This window comes from Brachyhypopomus gauderio, chromosome 6 (genome assembly GCF_052324685.1).
Source record: "Brachyhypopomus gauderio isolate BG-103 chromosome 6, BGAUD_0.2, whole genome shotgun sequence".
NCBI classification, from domain to species: Eukaryota; Metazoa; Chordata; class Actinopteri; order Gymnotiformes; family Hypopomidae; genus Brachyhypopomus; species Brachyhypopomus gauderio.
Window position 1 is genome coordinate 22,148,047 of NC_135216.1, and position 17,565 is coordinate 22,165,611.

Consider the following 17,565-nt stretch of genomic DNA (forward strand, 5'->3'; position numbering starts at 1 on the left):
TCGGAAAGCAAGTGGGGGGGGGGGGGGGGAGGGGGGGAGGGGGAGGAGTCACCTCCTCCTTACTAATGTGTCAACGCACGTGGAGACTCTGCTCAGTTGCCATGACAACGCTAGAGACGCAGCAGTGTGTGTGGTGTTGTTTTTTTTTCCCTCATGTTTCCTTAGCCTCTCCCTTTCAGCTAAGGATGAATGGGCGTGTGTGTGTGTGTGTGTGTGTGTGTGTGTGTGTGTGTGTGTGTGTGTGTGTGTGTGTGAGGGGAAATGTGTATGGATATGCGAGAACAGGAAACAGGCCAACGGACTGGATCAGCAAGCAAAGCCAGAGAGAGTGAACTTGGGTCATGCAAAGTATGTGACTGCATGTTGAACCCTGAATCCCCTTATATATACACACACACACACACACACACACACACACACACACACACACACACACACACACCACGTTTCACCACAGGATCTGTTTGTTCATTTTGGATAGTTTTCTGTTATTTCATTATTTTGCAATGGCGGCATTAAAAGATATATAAACAGTGTTATTTAGTGCTGTGTGCTTCTCACTGTACATACAGTTTTCAGAAGAATTAAATCGTCCTTCCATCTATGTGCAAATGTGTTCACTTTTCTGTATGGGTCTGAAACTGTGGAGTCTGAAACAACATGGCCGCCACAGTCAGTGTAGGCTTCACAACTCAACATGGCTGACTATGCCCATTTTAAGTTTAGCAGCCAGTTTTATAAGGTAATGTTGCCCTCAAGTCTACATTAAAAAAAATATATATGTCTTTCAAAGCTGCTCTGCTAAAATGTTTTCTGAAACTGGGTGTATGTTTGCCTTGTTAGGCTGTGTGTGTGGTGGAGCTAGCTCGAAAGCTAATGTGTGCCATAAGATGGCTGCCACAGCTTTAAACAGCTTCAGCTGAACTAGCTGTCTTGTGTAGTTTTTGTGTGGTTTCCTATTCCCAGATATTTGTTCTCTATTTCATGGGCCTTCTCTGAAGCGGTTAAATGCAGGGCTTGGAGCGCGCATGTCAGCAGTTACCTGCCACATGTCAACTATCTGCTCTCTGTCCGACTGTAGGCAGCTAACGCTACTCTGCGCACGCTGTGAACCTCGGCGCTACCTTCAGGACAGTGTACTCGCCTAATTTTAGCATTTATTATTATTATTAATATTATTATTTCCTTTTAATCACTGGCCAGCCCAGGCTTTTTATCCAATAATGAGAAGTGCTGGTTTCAATAGAAATATTTAATCTGTTAATGTGATATTAGTGGGGTTATTCCCGGGCAGAGCGTGTTCTCCCCAGGCAGCGCCGTCCGCTCCAAACGCTCCGACCTGGGTGCGTGCGTCAGCAGAATGCTCCCCCTCCCGCCGTGCAGAGTTCAGCCCCGGGAATCAATGGCTGGGACAGCTCAACAGAAACACGGGTGCGTGCGGCGCACGTGTGAGGAGAATCCCAGGGCGTTAAGCGTGAGGACGGAGTAGGACGGGGTGTGTGTGGTGTAAATGTGTGTTCGTGTTAACCTGCCGTTTGTCTCATCGGAGGTCCTGCTGAGCCTGGACTCTTTCTCCTATGCCCCATGTCTTGTGAGCAGCGCTTTTGTTGACCTCTGGGTCATCAGGGCCCTGCTGATCGACCTTGGCACTTCCTGACCTCCAGGGGATTTAGGGCATTCAGCCAGACTGTGTGAGGAGGCCTGTAGGGGTTAGCTGGGCTAGGCTCAGTCCTGTGCCAGATGACTGGTCTTGTGATTTTGTGTGTGTGTGTGTGTGTGTGTGTGTGAAAGGGAGAGAGATCAGGTGATTCTTCAGGAACTCTTGTGCTTAAAGGCTTGTGCTAAACTGTTAAAGGCAAATATTTTATTTATTTTTTAATGTAATATTTGTATGCTATTCCTTGTCAGGTTTTTTTTTTTTTTTTTTTTACTTTTACACAAATATGTGTATAAATATGGATGTACACTGTATACTGCTCTTTCTTTGTTCATAAATTCGTTATGTTAATACAGGCTAATGCAGAATACACTCCCACCTACTCTTCCACACACCTCGTCTGTACTGAGGGAGACGTCCCCAGGGTCACAGTGCAGGCTCCACTCTCCTCTCTACAGTATTTTTCCCCCTTTCATAGCCGAGTCACTTGCAGTCTGCCTGCTTTTTAATGTTTCTATGGACTTTAACACAGTTCTCTGCCCACCTCCAGTCTGGGAGGCCCAGGGCCCGTATGCTGCCTCCGTGCTACGTCCACGCTGCTGCTCTGTGTCACGGGACGGCACGTCGTGCTCGCGGGAGAGTGTTGAATGCCAAATCATGCATGCGTGACCGGGTGGATGCACACGATTGGCTGCTGTTGCTCTGCTGCTAGCCAATCAACGTGGACAGAGTTGGTCTGTGGTCCTTCCAAGCCAATGAGGGCATGACCAGTTTTGCTGATGCATGTTCTTTACCACAAAGGCTGGGAGTAATAGCTGGGAGTAATAGCTGGGAGTAATAGCTGGGAGTAATAGCTGGGAGTAATAGCTGGGAGTAGAACTTTGGCCCTGGTGATGGGGCCAAAGATTTTTGGACAGGCACTACATTTTTTATACATAAATATATAATAGAGAGAGATTGTGACCCTAGCTGCTTGAGGCAGCGGAACACTCCTTGTGTACAGACACCCCCTCCTCCCCCCTCCCCCCCCCCCCCCCCCCCCCTCCTCTCAGTCTCTGCGGCTGAATTAATTAATCTCTTGCTCTGCCAACGAGGCTGCATTCCCATGAGCCATTTAATAACACCCTTGACAGACACCCACATGCACACGTACTGGCACACGTGGTTATGGACTCAGGTTTTGTGGGGTTTTTTCCCCCCTGCAATCTTATTCACACTTGGGCTTTCCCCTCCTGTCTGAGACGGCAGCAGTGCCACAGTGGAGCATGTGTCCGAGGAAGGGTGTGTGTGTGTGTGTGTGGGGGGGTGGGGTGAAGGAGTGTGTGCGTGGGTGGGGGTGAGCGGAGAGCGAGTCTGATTCAGCGTCCTCCTCCTGTCTGTCCCTCTGGGGTTCCTCCGTCAGGTCATGGCCCAAAAATAGTAGCAGGCGCCGTTTCAAGTGCAAAACCACCGACTTCATGGCCACCGCCAGCCTGCGAGTGTGAGATTTCTATGGGAGTACTTGGCCACTGTCCTGTGTGTGTGTGTGTGTACACGTGTGTGTGTGTGTGTGTGTGTGTGTGTGTGTGTGGGATTTTTTTGTTTAGGTTTTTTCCTCTTCCACTTTTTTTCTCTCCCTCTTCCCCTCTGATCTGACTGGCAGATGAGCTCACAGATTTATGCGTAACACATGGGTGCCATGTGAGGACAGTTGAGCGTGTAAATACAAGCGCGCGCGTGCACACACATCCCCTCTGACTCGGCGGGCAGGGGTTACACACAAACAGATTGATTTCTGCATCACCTCACAAGTACACATGCTGCTCATTTAGCACAAGCTTATTTTCCAGCACTGGCTGCTTCGTGTTTTGATGAATGAACGCGGCCATAATTGGAGAAAAGGTGTCCGCTGGACGTCCGGCCAACGCAGCGGTCGTTTTTCACCCTCGTCTCGCTCTCGAGTGGTTTTAGCTGATTAAAGCGCGTCGCCGTTGGGCCTCGGCTATGACGTGGCGCTTGCGTCAAACGAGCGTCCGATCCTTCGCTCACTCTGGCTCCCTTTTCAGGATCTGGGCTCCATCGACGACCTGCCCACGGGCACCGAGGGGGCGTTGAGTCCGGGGGTCAGCACCTCGGGCGTGTCCAGCAGTCAGGGCGAGCAGAGCAACCCCGCCCAGTCGCCCTTCTCCCCACACACCTCGCCCCACATGCCGGGAATCCGTGGCCCCTCCCCCTCACCGGTGGGCTCGCCCGCCAGTGCCACGCCCTCTCGTACCGGACCCCTCTCACCTGCTGCTGTACCAGGTGGGCAAATGGCCACTTTGATTGTCATAAATTCAAGTGTTGACTGTACTGAGCACTCATTGGTGCGCACATTTACAAGTTTTCAGTAAAGGTTCAGGTGAATTGTGTGTGTGTGTGTGTGTGTGTGTGTGTGTGTGTGTGTGTGTGTGTGTGTGTGTGTGTGTGTGTGTGTGTGTGTGTGTGTGTGTGTTTATTGACAAAGCCAGTGATTTTATTGCTCATCAGCCAAATGCTGAGAGAAATGTTGTACATCTCCACCTCAGGAACCCAGATGCCCCCCAGACCTTCCAGTGTTCAGTCAGATGGAATCCTGCATTCTTCCATGGGCCAGTCAGCCATGGGCCAGGACCGAGGTAACACCCCAACCCCCTCTGAGCAGCTGCACGCTCTAGTACTTCTAGTCTAGACTCTACCTGTACGTTTTCTTTCAGTTTATTATGCCTCAGTGTTCCTAACTTGGTATGTGTTATCTGTGTGTGTGTGTGTGTGGTATCTCTTCAGTCTACATGAGGAACCCTCAGATGCCTCCATATGGTTCTCCTCAGCCTGCCTCGGCCTTATCTCCACGTCAGTCGTCTGGAGGCCAAATGCATGCTGGGATGGGCCCATATCCTCAGAACAACTCTATGGGCAACTATGGGCCTCAGGCAGGGCAGTATGGCCCCCAAGGTGAGTGTGTGTGTGTGTGTGTGTGTGAGTGTGTGTGTGTGTGTGTGTGTGTGTGTGTGCATGCGATGAATATAAAGGTAGGAGAAGCTTGTAGCCATGTATAGATGCTGGATAACGCAAAACATCCCTGGTGATTATGGAGAATTTAAAGGCAAGTGGTGCGAAAGGACATCTGTGTGGAGCGCGTGCTGACATAGTTCACCGCTCTTCGCTCTAAACCCACTTGGTTTCGCTCTAAACCCGTCATAGCTACCAGAACCCAGCCGCCGCAGCTCGGCCTCCGCAACCAGAGTCTCAGAGTCTCTCTGCTTGGTGCCAAGAGTTTCTCTTCTGTCCCTTCAGAGACCTCGTCTTACTGCGGCTTTAACAGCAGCTAAGAGACGAAACTTGTCTTCAAACCCATCTGCAGCCCAGTTGGCTCGTTAGCTTGGCCAGGCGCCTCGCGAGGAAGCCGAGTTTAGCTGGCGAGCGCGGAGGCTAGCTCTGCTTGGGGCCCAGCAGGCTCGCTGCGTCTGGATTTGCTGCGGAGAAGCGGTGTGTGATGTTGGAAGCAGCAGGAAAATACTCGTGGATGACTCAAGTTTAAAGAGAGGGCAGCTCATGCACGGCGCTCCGGCGCTCCGGCCAGGTGGTTAGGAGAGAGCGTGATGGATGGAGATGTTGAGATAGGAAGGATTGAGTGAGTGCTGAGCCGCTGTAGATCCGTCACACACCCGGTGATCTGGCACTATTTTTGTTTCCTCACCCTTATTTTTCCCCCGTTACCGAACTGTCCCTGTGAAATAGGTAACTTATTGTTTGCCTTTGTGTATTTCCACTTCTCTTTTGGATTCCACCTCTCGGTTCAGAGATGACACACTTCTCTTGTGTCCAGGTTATCCACGGCAAGCGGGCTATGGCACCATGCCCAGCTCTAACTACGCTGGTGGACCAGGCATGGGAGCCACCATGAACCCCATGACAGCGCAGGGAGGAGGGGGTCCGTATGGCGGGATGCCCCCCGGGCGCATGGGGCCGGGGCAGATGGGCGCCAGGCCCTTCGGCCCTGGCATGGCTCCCAACATGGGCGGCATGCCCCCCCAGGTGGCCTCGGGCATGTGCCCCCCTCCTGGCATGAACCGAAAGCCTCAAGATCCAGCCGCGGCGGGCATGCACCACGCCCCGCCCAACTCCATACACAGGTAGCGCACTGGCACACCACACTCCGCACCAACGCTCGGGCACAACACCAACTTCCAAGTGAACAGATTGCTTCCCGTCGTCTGTTGTCGTTGCACAACCTCGGCTTTAGTTGTGAGAATTTTCTTTTTCCTCTTTTTTTTTTTTTTTTTTTTTTTTTTTTTTAAATCAATCCTCTACAGCTTCTCCCTGGCTTACGCACAGTCCCCTTGGGCAATCCTCAAGCTTTTCAGCCTTTCAAAAACCCATAAATCTTCTAAAAATATATAAATAAATAAATAAAAATTGGGAAGCTCGCAGCATGTTTGCTCATCTTTGTATGTTTTGTTTATTGCGATCCTGTTATGAGCAACAGCAGTATTTGCAAAATGGATTTGTAATTTGGATTGCCGTGCAAAGAAATTCCACGGAAGAGTCCCGAACCGTACTGTTGCATTTTGCTGTTGCTGTTTTACATTTTAAGGGCGGCCCGTGGTTGTACTGAGCACACGTGTTCAGGGTGAAGCTCACGTGGGCTCGGCTGCGGAGTGGAGAGGGAAGATGAGGGCAGGAGTTCAGGGCACAGACTAGCAGGGCCAAGGCAGTACAGACACGGTCAGGACGCAGTTAGGGCCCAGTTCTGCACCGGCGTCCCGCACGAATCGTCCCGGATAGACAGCACAGGCAAAGGAAGAGGGAACAGAAAAGGCAGCATTACGCTATTGACAAGCTCACTCAGTGGCTCAGGGCAGAGAATGAGGTCAGTACAGTGTTCAGTACAGTGTTCAGTACAGTGTTCCAAGTTTGTATTGTGAGGTAAGGACGGTCAGTAGTTCCCCTGAACAACACTGTGAACCTCTGCTCTCCTCAGGCCACCTGGTTACCCAAACATGGCCCAGGGAATGATGGGATCGGGCTCTCCGTACGCCCCGCCCATGAACAGCATGCAGGGCATGATGAACCAGGCGGGACCCTACCCCATGGGTGCCAACATGGCCAACAACTCTGCAGGTGAGCCCAGACCACTGGCGCGTTGCTGTTAAGAGTCTATGAAAAGTGTCATCACCCTGAAAAAGAAACCTTTAGTTTCAACGAGGGTTTGAACTTTACCTGGGTTTACTGGCATTTACATGGACATGACCATCTTCCATTGATTTTCACTATTGAATGGTGAAGTGTGCGTGTAGTGCTTGGATTCATAGTCATTGCTTTTTCAGTTTTTACCACAAGCTCAAATTATATTGAAGTAAATTAAAATCATTTTAGTTTTAATGGCCATTGTAGAATCACTTCAGTTCTTCTTGTTGTTCTTTAACGTTTCTGGACAGAATAACCACAACAATATCTCACATAACCATGATGCCCATTACAAACAGTAATTGGGAAGATGGTGGCTGCTGTTTACACTTTTTTGTGAAGCATTTGAGCACTAGAGGGAGGCGGAGGTCTCTGTTTAGACCAGCAAGAAATGCCTTAAAAACAGAGAGCAGGCCAGTTCGCCCATGTGCGGGACACGCAGACGTGTTCACGTAGAATCACAGTGAATTTAAATGACTCACGGAGACATGGGGCAGGATGACTGAGGGTGGCTGCTTAAGTGGAGAAGGTCGCCAAAGTCCATGATGAAGACTGCAGCGTGTGCTCTGTACGTACGTACGTGGGTCTGGGTCATGGTACATCGGGCTCCATCTCCCGTTGGGGTCTGCTCTGTCGATTTTTAAATGGTCATTATTTCCTTCTTAATGGTCCGCATTTCTTCCGAAATGGAAAGAAAATATTTGCTGTGTCCAGAGCTGTTTGACCTTTGTGCTGCCTATGAAGTGGAGGTCTTGGGCGCAGAGCTGACGTTTATAGCTCGTTTCAGTGATGATGCAAATGTCTTCGTTTCTGACCCACAAGGCTCTCCAAAATAAAACCTTTTAAATGGAAGGTGCTAGTTAAATGTCACCTTTTGTTTACTAAAAGAATAATTATTAGCTAGCTGTTATTACTTACTTTATATAACTATGAATGTTCTTTTATCTGAGTCAGTTGTTGACGCACTGTTTTGAAACTGCTCACTTTTGAATATGAAACACCCACTAATGACTGTGGTTGGTAAGGTTAAGCAGTGGTGTCGTACATCATCGTGGGCCTATTTAATGATGAATACGGCCCTCTCGGACGAATGTCGCGAATATGTTATTGTAGATACCTTCTGGTGTGCCATGATTGATTGTGCAACGCACGTGCTTTGCTGAATTATGAAATGCAGATACACAAGGCACATAATCTCTTGCGTCTCAGTTCCAGGTATGGCTCCCAGCCCAGAGTTTGGCATGGAGAAGCTGAACCAGGCTCAGAAGATGAATAACAAAGTCGACGGGACACCTAAAACTGAATCGAAAAAGGTGAGAAGCTGCAGCTGGAGCTGATGAGCGCACGCGTTTCTGGGCTCGTGCGAGTCTCGTTTGTACATCTATTTTTAGAGGGCGCGTTTCTTGTGTTTTTTGCTGCATCATTATCTGCTGTGCTTCATACTGAAGTATTCACAGTAAAGTCCAGTGTTTGGACTGTCATCATCTGTTAAAGTTCACTCCTTATGTTCCAAAGGACAAGCACGCTCAAGGAAATGTCAGATCCATTTGAAAGATCCTGAACGATCTGAGATTGTGGCTACCAAGGCTAGTGGCGTTTCAAGGTCTTTGAGCTTAGTGAACATTTCTGAAAGCGCAGTCCAGAAGTTCTGAAGCCGAGCTCGGTCTCTTGCAGTGTTTAGCCTGTGATGAATTTCCTCTAGGTTTCCACATGGAAGTCGTTTTCCACCTTTTTGGAGGCGTTTTTTTAAAGAATGTTTTTCCCCCACCCCTCACTTCACCTCTTACCTCATTCCTCCTGTCCGCAGAAGTCGAACTCCTCCACCACCACTAATGAGAAGATCACGCGGCTCTACGAGCTGGGCCCAGAACCGGAGAGGAAGCTCTGGGTGGACCGCTACCTGGCCTTCGCCGAGGAGAAGGCCATGGGCATGAGCAACCTGCCCGCCGTGGGCCGCAAGCCCCTCGACCTCTTCCGCCTCTACGTGTCCGTCAAAGAGATCGGCGGCCTGACGCAGGTGAGCGGGCCGAGCGCCCCGGGCTGCCTTTGCCTTCCAGAGCCTCCGGGGAGCTCACGCTACCACAGCGCTGCAGTCCAGTGGCCTCGGGCGACTCTGGATCCAAAGTGTTGGGGGAATGGGAGATTTCGTTCTTCATTTTCATTCTTCCCTCCCTCCCTGCAGGTGAATAAGAACAAGAAGTGGCGGGAACTGGCCACCAACCTCAACGTGGGCACGTCCAGCAGCGCCGCTAGCTCGCTGAAGAAACAGTACATTCAGTGTCTGTACGCCTTCGAGTGCAAGATCGAGCGTGGCGAGGACCCGCCGCCGGACATCTTCTCCAACGACCCCAAAAAGAACCAGCCCAAGATCCAGCCTCCATCTCCAGGTGCGTGGGGAACCCCGTGAGACACCAACCTGACTTCCGCCCTCGTATTTCATGGAGAATGAAAGACCCAGTATTGTCCTTAACGCTTGGCCTCTAGATTTATATTCAGGAATCTTTTGGTTTAGCGAGGAGTCCTGGTCGGATTCTCCCTCCTCCCCTTTAAGCTTTTTTGCATCACTGTTAGGGAGGTATGTTCTTCTTTGAGTATTCTGTAACGTTTAAACACTCTGGTGTGTAATGGGGTGACTTGAGTGTGCTACAGGTGTTGTGAAGAAGGCATTTTTTACAGAAAGTGACTTACAAGCACAACATGACACTTTATTCTGTTTTTTACTTTAAGCGGCCTCGTTACCACACATAATGTGCTCGTGAACCGCTGTGTTTTATTGAACGACATTAATTCTGATGTAAAATACATTTATAGATCGTTTATCACCTCCTCTATTAGTTTCCCTGGCTGTAAATCCCTCGTGCTCAGCCGTGTCGTAACGCCGTGGTCGGTGCCCGTGCACGACTGCTCGATGGTGCTTTCATTGCTCGTTGGGAGAATGGTGTTTATGGTCACCAGCGGCACCAGTGCACCGCGGTGCTCGGCGTGTTACTAGCCTCTGGCCCAGCTGGGATATCAGGTGGTTCTTTGGGCCTCCAGCGCTGTGCTGGCTGCACTAGTGCCTGTCAGAATCATTCACGACCATAACTGTTATTGTAGCCCATGGGGGAAGCAGTCGTGTGTTCCACACTGTGACTTAAGGCGGCTGGTCCCCTGCTATAGCACGTAGTATTAATATCAGACCCGTACAGAGGGTCCAACGTGCGGCCTTCAGACTTCCGGGATTGGTGGCGTGTTTGGTGTGAATCGTGTCTGCGCTCTCCTGGCCCGATGGGCACGCTTCCCAGCATTCCTTTAGCCCCGGCAGCCGTAGCGCTGGCTAAGGAAGAAGGGAGCGTGTGAGGAAATAGCGGCCCGAGATCACAGAGGCGGGGGAGGGGCGAGCGGGGAATCCCCCGTGATGTGGAGCACGCCTGTCTGGCAGCAGGTCAGGGGCTCCATGCTGACTCCCACAAACACGGCGCTGTCCTGGAGGGCCGACCCCAGCCACAACATGATGAATGAGGACAAATTGGGGGGGGGGGGGGTTTGGATGTTGAGTTACACATTTTTATTTATTTGTAATCTTCTCATCTTTTCTTCCCCTCCTTTTTTGCTTCCTCCCCCTTTTTATCAGTATTTGAGGGAAATCCTTGCCCAGAGGAAAGAGCAGGGGGAGGAGTGTGTGTGTGTGGGTGGGTGGGTGTGCGGGTGTGTGTGTGTGTGTGAGAGAGGGAGAGGGAGAGTGTGAATGAGCCGTGTGTGTGAAGTGTGACAAAAATAAATCCGACCTGGTAATGACCCCCCCCCCCACGTGTGTACAAGTTAATGAATGGATGCATGACTCATCACCAGCCGTGCCAATGGCGAGCCCTTCAGCTGAGCTCAGGATGGGAAATCACACGTGGCCCATGCCGTCTCCTCCTCACACACACACACACACACACACACACACACACACACACGCATGGACAGGCTTATCTCACGCTGACTCCTTGCTCCCCCACAGACACATGCGCGCTAATCCACGGCGGAGCAGCTCCAGGCACATGGGGGGGGTGGGGGGGGGGGGGGGGGGAGCAGCTCCAGGCACATGGGGGGGGGGGGGGGGGGTCAAAAACCATCACCCTGTTCTGCTTCTTAAATGGTGATTCACCAAACACCACACGTTGGTGCAATTGAATTTAATGTTGGACTACACACAAAGATGAATCTGGCCTGGTAATGACCTGACCGCTATCTCTCTGGGTTCGGTGCAGCAGGACATTTCTAACAGGACCATCCGTCTCTCTCTGCAGCTGGATCTGGGTCTCTGCAGGGCCCTCAGACTCCCCAGTCAACAAGCAGCTCCATGGCTGAAGGGGGTGACCTGAAACCGCCCACCCCTGCGTCAACACCCCAAAGCCAGATGACTCCTCTGCCTGGCGTAAGGTATGTCCAGAAGGACCTCTATAGGCTTATATCGGTCATTTAAGGTGAAGTTTTAGGAATCGTGTTTTTCATACAGTTTCCAAAAAGCACAAAAGATGTTAAAGGTGAGAGAATGGCGTGTAGTGAAGTGTGTTTGCGCCCTGAAACAGGAGCAGTGTGAATCTTCAGGACCCCTTCACTGATGGCGGGGACCCCGCCTTCCCCAGGCGCAACGCCATGACGCCCAACTCCAGCTTTCAGCCTGGCATGGGTGGCCCGCCCCCAGACCTCATGGGTCGCATGGGGCCCTATGAACCCAGTAAAGATCCTTTCAGTGGAATGAGGAAAGGTGAGAGTGCCGTGTGTTGCGCCTGACGACTTTGGTCCCATGTTTAGAAGTGTGTGTGTGTTTGTTTTTTGAGTCATGTTCTCCATTAATTATATTGGCTATTGGTCCTCTTCAGCTCCTGAACAGTTCATGACTCCAGCACAAGGACCCAACAGTGCCATGGGAGAGCAGTATAACCGAGGCCCGCCGGGGCCTATGGGTAATATGCAGATGGGCCAGAGACAGCAGTACCCCTATGCACCAGGATACGACCGAAGGTGCGAATTCATGTTGGGCTTTTTGTCACTGCGTATGATTTGCAACAAAATACCGTAGAGAAAAAGAAGTGAAGTAAATTCTTACGCCGCTTGATGCGTCTCTGCAGACAAGAGCCAGCCGTGGGTCCCGAGGGCAGCATGGGTCCTGGAGCCCCCCAGCCGGGCCTGATGCCCTCCAGCGCCGACACGGGGATGTACTCGCCTAACCGGCCCCAGCAGCAGCAAAGGTCCACATCACTCACACCGTGGTTCTCGTCTTCTGCTAATGTGATCTGTATTATTAAAACAAACATACAAAACAGCATTTTGTAGCTGTGTGTTGTCTTTTTTAAATTCAGGCATGATTCCTATGGTAATCAATATCCTGGCCAAAGTGCTCCCCCTGGTGGACCGTATCCAAATCAGCAGCCAGGAATGTACCCACAGCAACAGCCGGTTTGTATAACACATTAGAGTCTTTCATTAGTTACGTAACAGTTATGTAACAAGAAATAGTCAAAATAATTTTTGTTAAACAATTGCTAAAATATCACTTTCATTTGATTTATAATTCATAGGTATGGTTTAGTAAATATTTTACAAAATGTCACCCCATGCAGAATTTCACCCAGAAGAGGCCTGTAGACGGTGGCTATGGTCCCCCACCAAAGCGTCATGAGGGGGACATGTATCCATTCAGTGGGCAGCAGCAACAAGTTCCTCAGTCTTCAGGTGGACCGCAGTCCCAGCAGGACATGTACAACCAGTACAACGCATACTCTGGTCCAGATCGACGCCCGCCTGGCCCGCAAAGTCAGTTCCCCTTCGGTTTCAGTCGGGACCGGGGGCCTAACGCCGGCGGCCCGAACTCCCAGTCCTCCATGCCACCTCAGATGATGGGCAGCCCAATGCAGTCTGTCCCCGATGGGCCCCAGGGTGCCATGTGGCAGGGCCGCAATGAGCTCAACTACCCCAACTACCCCAACCAGCAGGGCGGCCCTGGCCTTCCCGCTCAAGCCCAGAGTTACCATCGCTCCGAAGACATGATGTCTTCAGACCCGCGAATTAGTCACGAAGGCCCCTGGCCCGGCCACGTCAACCAGCGGCAGCCGCCCTTCGGGCCCGGAGGCTCTGGCCCGCCCATGTCCAGAACGCTGCAGTCCAACTATCAGCCCTCCCAAAACCACATTCCATCGGTGTCCAGCCCAACGCCCATGCCAAGGCCCGTGGAGAACAGGACGTCGCCTAGCAAGTCCCCCTACATGCACACGGGGATAAAGAAGGCAGGACCTCCGGTCCCGGCCTCGCACATAGCCCCGCCCACCGTGCAGCCTCCCCTCATTAGGAGAGATGTGGCCTTCCCACAAGGCTCTGTGGAGGCTACCCAGCCCGTCCTCAAACCCCGCCGCCGCCTCACCATGAAGGATATCGGTAAGTGAGCGTTCGCTCCGAGGTCCTGTCTCGCCGATGCTTTTGGCTCTTAATGACCTGTGAAAATGATCTGTGATTGATATAAATAAATTTGTAGGGACGCCAGAAGCCTGGAGAGTCATGATGTCCCTCAAATCGGGCTTGTTAGCCGAGAGTACGTGGGCTTTGGACACCATCAATATTCTTCTGTATGATGACAGCAGCATTTCTACCTTCAATTTGTGTCAGGTGAGAGTTTTGTGATGATTACAGCACTAAATATATCAGAATTCTTTACTGCATCACAGGCTAAAGTTGGAGATTTGTTAAGACTTTAGTTTGATTGTTTTTTCTTTCTCCTCCTCACCAGCTTCCTGGTTTCCTTGAACTGATAGTGGAATACTTTCGTAAATGCCTCATTGAGATCTTTGGCATCTTGAAAGAATATGAGGTGGGAGATCCCGGCCAGCGCACGCTGATCGACCCGGACGCTGTCGACCCAGAGATGTCTGATGAAGAATGCCCAGAGGTAGAGCAGATGGACGAGGAGGACGAAGAGGACGAGGAGGATGAGGAGGTGGACAAAATGAGTGATCAGACATCTCAGATCCAGGTGAAGAAGGAGAAAGAGGAACCTGTGCAGGGCCAGAAATCCAACGAGAAGCCTGAGGATGACGAGGAATGCGAGCCCAGGTCGTCTTCTCCGTTGCAAGACGTCAGCACGCCCCAGGAGAAACCCAAACAAGCCAGCAAGTTTGATAAGCTTCCTATCAAGGTGGTGCGGAAGAAAGACCTGTACGTCATCGGCCGCGCAAACAAGCTGGGCCGGCGACAGGCGTTCGACAGCGGCCTGATTCACTGGAGCGTTGGCGGAGGGGACACCACGGAACACATCCAGACCCACTTTGAGAGCAGGCCTGACCCGCATAAATCCCATAAACCGGTGGCTGTCAACACGGAGCCTCGGAAAAAGGCACCTCCCGTAGGACGGGCCGTGGCCCAAGACCCGGAGAAGGCCCAGTCGAGCCTGCAGGAGCAGCAGGCTGAGTCCCGGGCTCGGCCTTGCCCGGACCAGCCGTCGGAGGACAGGAACACCGCTGCCTGCTCCAGCGCCTCCTCCACCGACTCCTCCAGCATCACGGCCACCGTCGACGACGTGCTGTCGGCCCGGCCCGGCTCAGTGACCGAGGGAGCGGTGCGGGGCAGCGGGGAGAGTGACGAGAAGAACAAGTTCCTGTTGGGCATCGACCTGACGCATCAGAGCGGCGGCCTGAAGATCTTGGAGGACGAACCTCACAGCAAGGACGAGACGCCGCTGTGCACCATGTCCGACTGGCAGGACGCCCTCGCCCGCCGCTGCGTTTGCGTCTCCAACATCGTCCGCAGCCTGTCCTTCATCCCCGGCAATGACCACGAGATGTCCAAGCACCCGGGCCTGCTGCTGACCCTGGGCCGACTTGTGCTGCTGCACCACAGGCACCCCGAGCGCAAACAGGCGCCCGTCACCTATGAGAAGGAGGAAGAGGAGGACGAAGGGGTCAGCTGCGAACGCGACGAGTGGTGGTGGGACTGTCTGGAGGTGCTGCGTGAAAACTGCCTGGTCACCCTGGCGAACATCTCGGGCCAGCTGGACCTCTCCATCTACCCCGAGAGCATCTGCCTGCCCCTGCTGGACGGCCTCCTCCACTGGGCCGTGTGCCCCTCGGCCGAAGCCCTTGACCCTTTCCCCTCGCTGGGGCTTAATGGAGCACTGTCCCCCCAGAGACTGGTCCTCGAGACCCTCAGCAAGCTCAGCATCCAGGACAACAACGTCGACCTCATTCTAGCCACGCCCCCTTTCAGCCGCCTGGAGAAGCTCTACGGCTCGCTGGTACGCCTGGTGGGCGACCGCAAGGTGCCCGTGTGCCGAGAGATGGCGGTGGTGCTACTGGCCAACCTGGCTCAGGGCGACAGCCTTGCGGCCCGGGCCATTGCTGTGCAGAAGGGCAGTGTGGGAAACCTGCTGGGCTTTCTGGAGGACAGCCTGGCAGCCACACAGTTCCAGCAGAACCAGGGCTCGCTGCTGCAGATGCAGGGGGCTCACTTTGAGCCCACTAGCGTGGACATGATGCGGCGGGCTGCTCGTGCTCTGCACGCTCTAGCTAAGGTGGAGGAGAACCACTCGGAGTTCACGTTGTACGAGTCGCGGCTACTGGACGTCTCCGTATCCCCCCTCATGAACTTGCTGGTATCCCAAGTGATCTGTGACGTACTGTTTCTGATTGGCCAGTCATGACAGCTGTGGGGTGGATCATTATCCCCCTCCTCCTTTTTCTTTCTCTTTGTTCCCACCCTGTTTTCCCCCAAAATCTAAAAATCTGCGTGTGAGTGGAGAAAATATAATGACACAAATGACTTAACGGTATGCCCCCCCCACCTTATTTCTTTTGTTTAGCGTCTTTTCCCCCTTTTTTAAAAAAAATTAATTTATGCAAAATCACCTCAGATTCCACTATCTGTCCTTTCTACCTTTGCTTCTCTCTAAAGGAAGGATTTCACAAAGTCGTAGTGGATTAAACACACGTGGATAAAACCGAGAGACCAACATGGATGAACGGCTTGAAACCCTAGCCTGCGAGAGCGTGCTGCCCTTTGGGAAGGACTTTTTTTTTTTTTTAATTAAATAAAAAAAGTAGATTAAAAAAAGAAACAAAAAAATAAATAAAACTGTAACCAAAGTTGCTGTCACGTTTACAGTGAGTTTGGGGAATAAAAGTGCCCACATCTTTGACTGACTGGGCAGGCGGGCAGAGACCACCGTTATCTAGTTCGTGTTTGGAAGCTCAACAGTTTCAGACTCTCGTGTGTGGTGTACGTTGCTGTAACTTGGATGATATATATACTCAGCCCTAAAGGAAGCAGGTCATCGGCTGTCAACAGACGTTTGTAAATGGGAGGCCTGTGCAGTAGATTGTAGGACTTTTTTTGTACTGTACACCTTAAAGACGGACTGTAAACATACTGTAATATTACTGTTTCACACTGAGATAACGCTGGCTTGGCAGCAAAAAACTGTAGTTTTTAAAAATGATTTTAGTTCATGTTGAGAGAGGAAAAAAAGGCTTTCCCCCCAAAGTATTGTGAACCTACAACACCCCGACCTCTTTGCCCCTCGATTGTATGACTTGACCCTTAAATCACCTCTTAGGACTGGTCTTGAGCTCCAGGTGCAGTCCAGGCTGCAGTGTAAATAATGATGTTGTACATTACACTCTTCGCTCTCTTCCTCTTCCTCTCACCTTATGGCGCTCTCCACCATTTTTAATCTGACAAATTAAAGGTCACACACCAGAGCCCTTCGTTGCGCATTGCCATGTGTTTATTTGAACCCTTCCTTCTCATTCATCGGGGCACAGGATTGTTTTTATATTCACTGTGACCCCAAACTGATCAGTTCAGGTGTAGAGAAATATATCAAATCAATCATGTCTATGGCTCCAAGAGAGTTCTACCTTCAACCAAACACGGCAATCCCTAAAGACACCCTCACTCCCCAGTGCTATGGATTCTGCATATTTGTATTTCAGACGATGTAGCTAAAAACTTGATGTAAATTCCTTTTTTTCCTTTTTTGGCTTAATGAATATCATTTATTCAGTATGAAATCTTTATACTATATGTTCCACGTGTTAAGAATAAATGTACATTAAATCTTCGTAAGACGTTTGTGATGGATTTATTTATGAGCATAACCTGAAATGGGATGCCTGACAGAAATCATGCCGGATGAATTGAAGTGAGGTGAATCTCCTCATGTCTACTCAGCACTTAAGGTATTAGTAGGCAAAATGATTCATGAATTCCACTGGGAATTTGCTCAGGCTCACAGTAATGGAGAGGCTTCACCACATAGCGCTTCAAGTCCTGCCCAAGTCCTCCGCCATTTTTTATTTTTATTCTTTTTATTTAGTGTATTTCTGATTTACACGGTTCTTCATTCAGGTATACCCGCATATGTGACACGTACAGGGTTCAAAGCATTTACTTTATCCAAGGACACGCAAGTAAAAAATGTCGAAAGCAGGAACGTTTCTGTCATCAGTCCATCACGTGCTAAAATGGCTTAAAGGCATAAGTGAGACGCTTTGGTTGGAATATTTGCTTATTCGTGTTTCCAGAAGGATGCTAGTACCATTATTCCGGTTTCACTTGATTATTAACCTTGTCTATTAAATGTGTCAAATCGTGTATTATACAGAGATGTAGTATTTACATTGGTACAAGTCATTTATTGGGAAATGTCACCATGTGAGACGTCCAACTGGAGAAAATCGAGAAGCAGTTGAGGCCACATTTAAAGA

The 17,565-nt window shown here is 50.9% G+C and overlaps 1 protein-coding gene across 2 annotated transcripts; it reads left to right on the plus strand.

Annotated features, from left to right (window-relative positions):
• The first annotated feature begins 247 nt into the window (after nt 1-247).
• On the plus strand, nt 248-16,919 carry arid1ab (AT-rich interactive domain 1Ab). 2 transcript variants are annotated; one of them, XM_077009695.1, is made up of 17 exons: nt 248-348; nt 3,703-3,940; nt 4,204-4,293; nt 4,442-4,609; nt 5,484-5,790; nt 6,639-6,778; nt 8,054-8,157; nt 8,652-8,861; nt 9,027-9,231; nt 11,119-11,251; nt 11,401-11,579; nt 11,695-11,836; nt 11,944-12,063; nt 12,175-12,271; nt 12,436-13,246; nt 13,344-13,474; nt 13,596-16,919. In XM_077009695.1, the coding sequence occupies exons 1-17, from the start codon at nt 262-264 to the stop codon at nt 15,498-15,500; spliced, it is 5,067 nt and encodes a 1,688-aa protein (XP_076865810.1). In that variant the 5' UTR covers nt 248-261; the 3' UTR covers nt 15,501-16,919. The 2 variants fall into 2 exon arrangements, with proteins under 2 accessions (XP_076865810.1, XP_076865811.1); XM_077009696.1 differs by lacking the exons at nt 248-348; nt 3,703-3,940; nt 4,204-4,293; nt 4,442-4,609; nt 5,484-5,790 and adding an exon at nt 6,060-6,527.
• The last annotated feature ends 646 nt before the right edge of the window (nt 16,920-17,565 follow it).